Source organism: Octodon degus, unplaced genomic scaffold, assembly GCF_000260255.1.
Source record: "Octodon degus isolate 3935 unplaced genomic scaffold, OctDeg1.0 scaffold00126, whole genome shotgun sequence".
Lineage (NCBI taxonomy): Eukaryota > Metazoa > Chordata > Mammalia > Rodentia > Octodontidae > Octodon > Octodon degus.
This window is the reverse complement of record NW_004524702.1, coordinates 4,223,822-4,229,764: the sequence shown is the minus strand read 5'-3', so window position 1 is coordinate 4,229,764 and position 5,943 is coordinate 4,223,822. Positions and strand designations below refer to the sequence as shown.

Genomic DNA, 5,943 nt, shown 5'->3' with positions numbered 1-5,943 from the left:
TCCGCCTGCAGGGGCAGCAGAGAGCCCAAAGTACAGCTGTTTGGGGCACCTGGGCTCTCAGATCAGGACTGAGCAGGTGCAGAAAGAGGAGAGAGACTAGGGATGAATCAGAAGGGGCCTGCAAGCCCTCCCCCACCACCCTAACCGAATGCCACCCCTTCCAGCCTGGGCGCCTGCCCCTACCATCGGCCTTGGAGACCCCGGGCCAAGCCTGAGGAGTGGACTTCAAAGCAGGAAATCTCATTAAGGGCAGTAGAAGGAAGAGCCCGAGACAGCCAGGGTCGAGGCAGGATCGTGGATTGGCAATTGGGTTAAATCACTTCCTCTTCTAAGTGTCTGCACAATGAAAACCCCATTTACTGTTATTGTCCCACTTTCCAATGCTAAGACATTTGGTGGACACTTAGAAAGTGAGCCTATTTATGCTCCACAGCCAGGAGGGTTCTCTTTCCCAGAGTCTTCCTGGAGCCTGTGCGGGGACAAAGCTATCATGCTGCTATGGAGGCAGGAGAACCATGTGGGCTCCAGGCTGGGCACCAGAGAAACACTCCCTTGGTTTGAGCTTCAGGTTTCCTGTTCTCCAGAGCCTTGTCCTCGGCACATTTCCTAACACTCCCACCTCCCTGTCATCTGCCCCCTCTAAACTAGGAGCAAGAAGTTCCCTCCAAGGGTCCGTGAACACGAAATCTGGGGCCTTGGCCCTCGGGCTTGCTGAGGAAGTGCTGGCTGTGGGGCTGCGGGGAGGGCCGCCCTGCCTCAACCCGGAGCTTATCCCTGGAAACTGGCGGCTGAGGGGATGGGATTCAGGATTTGCACACACGTTTGTTCATCTCCACTTTGCTTTGGTCTAGGTAGTCTACAGGACAGAGAGGACCTGAGTCTCTCGGGTAGCTCCCTGTTATGTCTCCAGGGCAACGTACATGATGGGACTATCCCTTGTGAAGTCGAGGGAGAAATCTAACCAGGGCCTTGGCTTCGTGCCCCAGAGCCATGGCCCTTGATGGAAATATAAATAACAGAAACCCTTATCCTTGACCTGCAGGCCAGGCCAGGATGGAGATTCCCATGGCCACAGAGGACTACAGCCTGACCACTGAGTACGATTATGGGGCCCTCACTCTATGCCACAGTGTGGTGGTGAGGGCCTTCACGTCCCAGGCCCTGCCGCCCTTGTACTCCCTGGTGTTCCTCATCGGTGTGGTGGGCAACGTCCTGGTGGTCCTGGTCCTCATGAAGTACAAGCGGCTCCAAAGCATGACCACCATCTACCTGCTCAACCTGGCCCTCTCGGACCTGCTCTCCCTCTTCACGCTGCCCTTCCGGATCAACTACCAGGTCAAAGAGAGCTGGATCTTTGGCAATGGCATGTGCAAGCTCCTGTCCGGCCTCTACTATGTGGGCTTGTACAGCGAGATCTTCTTCATTGTCCTGCTGACCATCGACAGGTACCTGGCCATTGTCCACACTGTGTTTGCACTCCGAGCGCGGACTGTCACCTTAGGCATCATCACCAGCGTTGTCACCTGGGCCCTGGCCTTCTTGGCTTCTGTCCCAGAATTGTACTTTTCTAAGACCCAGTGGGTGATTACTCAATATAGCTGTGACCTGTATTATCCCTATGACAGCCACGAGGCCTGGCGGTACTTTCAGGCTCTGAAGCTGAACCTGCTGGGGTTCATCTTGCCGCTGCTGGTCATGGTGTTCTGCTACGCGAGCATCCTCAACGTTCTGCTCCACCGGCCCAACCAGGAGAAGGCCAAAGCCGTCCGCCTGATCTTCATCATCATGATCATCTTCTTCCTCTTCTGGACCCCACACAACCTGGCTGTGTTCGTTTCCGCTTTCCAGGAGCACATGTTCACCAAGTCCTGCGAGCAGTACCAACAGTTGACCCTGGCCCTGCGCATTACAGAGGTGATTGCCAACACCCACTGCTGTATCAACCCAGTCATCTACGTCTTTGTGGGCCACAGGTTCCGGAAGGACCTGCGGCAGTTGTTTCAGAGACAGGTGGCTGTATGCTTGGGCACGTGTCAGCCCTTCTTCTCCCGGCCTCAGCTGGAGGGTGTCAGCTCTGTGTCTGTGTCCACTGGGGAACAGGTGCCGTCTGATATGCTCTGACTCAGACACCTGAAGGACTCTGGGTCACAGTGGCAGTGGCCGGCTGGTGGGCCATCGTGGCAAGGAGAAGAGGCTACGTGACCATCCCCACCAGATACCCGTAGACACACATAGCCTTGAGATGGAGGGTGCTCGACATTGGTCGCAATCAGTCACCAGGGTTTCAATCCTGCCATGACTCTCCTTGGTGGACAGGGACAAATGGGTGACATGGGACATTCCAGAGACTGAGACTGCAGACTCCAGGGAACAGCTTGGCTCCAAATAGGATGCCCAGTCTGCAAACATTGGCATTCACAAAACACTCAACAGCAACAGTCCTAAAGAACTTGGGAACAGTGATTTCCATGGTGGCAGTCCCTGAGTCCTAGAACCAGCGAGTCAACCATAGCTCCCTTCTCCACCTGCCTCACATTCTCAAAACTCAGAACACAGAACTGAGGATGGCCAACATGACACTGACAGGGACATGGGGTTAGGGATGAGCTGTTGGCAGTGAGAAAAGGCATAGGTGGCTGTGAGAGGCCTGCCTGGCAGGTGGGCAGGCCACACTATGTCCTGAACAGAAGAGGAGGGGTCCCGCAGGAGAAGTAGCCAGTGCCCCACTCTGTCCTGTAGCCTCAGCCCCTACCAAACACCCTGTTCATCGTTTGTCTCCCTTCTGTCAGATGTACAATTCTTTAAAAATCATGTTCCTACAAATAAAGATTATTTCTAGAAAGGTCCAAAGACACCAAGAAGGAAAGTAAGCGCCAAAGCCATCTGAAATCTCACTACCTGGACAACTGCTGTGCGCTGTGGGTGCGTTTCCATTTTGCTGTCCATTCCATGTGCATTTGGGTGGACACTGAGCTGGCCCTGGTGGTGCTGGCTGTTCCCCCCTTGAATTTTAATGAGCACTGTGCTAAGGGCGCTCTCCCCGGTGAATAAATCATTTTAAAATCATTGGTTTTGGTGTGATGGACTCTATGGTGGAAATGTTCCCGAATTTACTGTACCTGCGCCCCATTACTGCTGGGCAGTTGATCCCTAGACAAGTTTTCTACAACAGCAGGCTTGGGTACTCCATGCACAGTGAGTCTCGGAGCGGTGGGGACACCACTGCCCAGGGAGCACAGTCCCCAGCCCCATAACTGGACACATGCAGGGATCACAGAGTGGCCAGCAGGGCGGAGCCAGGACAGCAGCTCAGGCCAGCCGCTGTCCCCCACATGGGAGCTGCGCCCTTCCCCGGCCACGCTGCCCCTTGGTGGGACTGACCGTGTCCACACCTCCTCCTGTGCAAAGAAGCTGGTGTCATGGAGCAGGGAGGAGGAGGTCGCGCCACCCGACAGTTGTGTCTCCACAGAGAGAGGACAGCGCTGAGACGTGGTGCCAGCTCGCTTCCCGGGAGTACACGAGCACTCTCTGGAGAGTGGAAAGGAGGCCGCGCTGACCCAAGAAGCCTTGCCCACCGCTTGGTTAAATCACAATGAAAATCGATATCTGATCTGTAATGATTTCCTGTGCCCCAGTTTCCACTTTGCAGGATGTTTCTTTTTCTGGCTCAGGCTGCCATAAGGGCAGGTTTCCTAAAGCATGCGGACCTAGGTATTGAACCATGGTTCCCTGTACCTGACTGGATTCGCACAAGCAGACCAACAACTGAGCTAACCCACAGTCCCCACCCCCATTGCCCTTTGAATCAAGCCCTACTTGTCCCCCTTATTACAAAGGCAATTAGTGTCTGATGTGGAAACTTGAAGAAACCAGAGGACAGCGAGAAGCAAATGGTGGCCCCGGAAGTCCCAGTACCCAAGTCCAGCCTGAGCATGGGAGTGTTGCGGCACCTCTCCTTCCAGGGGTGATTTCTAAGTGCATACACACACACACACACACACACACACACACACACACTCTTCATTGTTCTCATTGTGGCCCCTCCCATCTGTTCTGCACAGCGAGCGAGCTCTCCTAGGTTCTGCCTGCAGGACGACTCCCAGCCTCCCGGGTGCTCGGCCAGGTGAGGATGAGCAGGTTAGCACCGCCCTCCTGCCGGGCTCTGAGGAGGAAATGAAACCGAGCAAAGGCCTCGGGCAGTCTTTCTCTGCCTTCCTCCAGCAGCCCTCAGCCTCCCCTGCCAACACCTTCAGCCTTGATGACCACCCTCCCTGCCACCGCCCTCTCCTCCCAGGCACCCAGCTCCTGGACCAGCAGCAGCCTCACTGCAAGGGCTGCTCCCACTGCGCTCCAGGCCTCGTGCTTGCAGATCAGCTGCCCCAGTAGTGCACAGAATATTCCCAGCTCTCACTGCTTTGCACCCACTTCAGCCCCGAGCCCAGTCCAGCCAAGGAAGACCTGGGACTCAAGTGTCACATGCAATACCTTGATATGGGTATTCTTTGGAATATAAGAAGGAAAACCCTTAAAATATTTACACCTGCTCCCATTCAGCACCAGTGTTGGGCATTAAGAAGGCGGCGAGAAGCACCGTGGCACACATCTGCCATCCCAGTATTCCAAGAGTAGGGGCAGGAAGGTCACAGTCCAAGTCCAGCCTGGGCACTTAATAAGACCCTGTCTCAAATGAAGCAGGTTCTGGGTTTGGTTTTCTGGAAAGACCGGGGTGTGTTCCTGTCTGAGAAGGAGCAGTCCATGCCAGTCAGTGCTCTTTTTTTTTTATGTATTTAATACAGGGTCTTCAGGGTCTACAGGGTTTCATTATGTAGATCGGACTCATAGTGATTCTCCTATTAGCAGGCTCCTAAGTGCTGGGATTATAGGTGTATGTCACCATGCCCAGTCTCAGGGGCCATCTCAGTGTGCCCTGGGGATGGGGCCAGCATGGCAGGCTGGGGATTGAACCCTGGCGTTGTGCTCTGCCTAAGCAGGCACTTTAGTTCACTGATCTATCTGGCCAGCCCATAGCCAGTGTTTTTTGTTTGTAGCCTATGCAAGGGAATGCACAGGCTACAAACAAAGCCTTCCCCGCCACCTCCTCCAGGAGGTGCAGCCACGTCTCTCTGGGTCTTCCAAGCCTTCATGCCTACAGCTGGAATGTGCTGGTGGGCTTTGCACTGTGAGAAGAAGAGCCGCTTTTGGAGTTGTCCTCAGAAGACTTCCATTCTCTGGAGAATCCCAGACAAGGGAGGCAGCCAGCGTGCTTCACCAGTTTCCAGAAGTTCTTGCGAAACTTGACTCCGACAAAGGCGTAGAACACGGGGTTAAGGCAGATGCGCAGGTAGGAGATGGCCTCGGTCACAACGATGGCGTAACTGAAGCTGGTCATGGTATAGTACTCCCATCTGGAGCTGCGGATCAGCTTGACCAGGCTGAATGGTGTCTGGGTCAGCAGGAACACAACCACCACCAGGATGATGATCTTCAGAGATTTGTGCTTCTGGAAGCCTCGGCTGAGCAGAAGGGCCCGGATGATGGCGGGGTAGCAGAACATCATGGTGAGCAGGGGCAGGAAGAAGCCCAGTGTTATCTGGGTGGCCAGGATCACCCTGAAGATCTCGTCATGGTGGTAGTCACAGATGAGCTTGTCATAGTGGCGGACATCACTGTAGATGATCTGCGGCAGGGACAGCGCCACGGAGACCACCCACGTGCCAGCTAAGATGGCCTTGCCCCAGGCCATACACGTGGACCCCTGGGTGTAGGCCTTGGTGGCCTGGACCACCACGAGGTACCGGTCCACCGTGATGCAGGTGAGCGTGAGCATGGACACGTAGAAGTTGATGGCATAGATGCCACGCAGGGTCTTGCACATCACGCCACCGAAGACCCACTGGTGGGCACCTGCGTAGGCCCAGAAGGGCAGCGTGCAGACGAACACCA

General features: G+C 55.1%; 2 protein-coding genes across 2 annotated transcripts in view; one reads left to right on the top strand and one right to left on the bottom strand.

Annotated features, from left to right (window-relative positions):
* LOC101575754 (C-C chemokine receptor type 1-like) overlaps nucleotides 1-2,752 on the top strand; it is a 3,943-nt gene extending 1,191 nt beyond the window's left edge. The window contains exon 2 of the mRNA XM_004640770.2: nucleotides 1,043-2,752. Coding sequence (XP_004640827.1) covers nucleotides 1,054-2,121 — 1,068 coding nt within the window. The 5' untranslated portion in view covers nucleotides 1,043-1,053 and the 3' untranslated portion in view covers nucleotides 2,122-2,752. The remainder of the gene's footprint in view (nucleotides 1-1,042) is intronic.
* A 2,302-nt stretch (nucleotides 2,753-5,054) lies between these two features.
* On the bottom strand, nucleotides 5,055-5,941 carry Cxcr6 (C-X-C motif chemokine receptor 6; the record flags this gene model as incomplete). Its single annotated transcript, XM_004640769.2, has 1 exon — nucleotides 5,055-5,941. A coding segment is annotated over one exon (795 nt), but the record flags the coding sequence as incomplete, so codon positions are not given.
* Nucleotides 5,942-5,943: the final 2 nt, after the last annotated feature.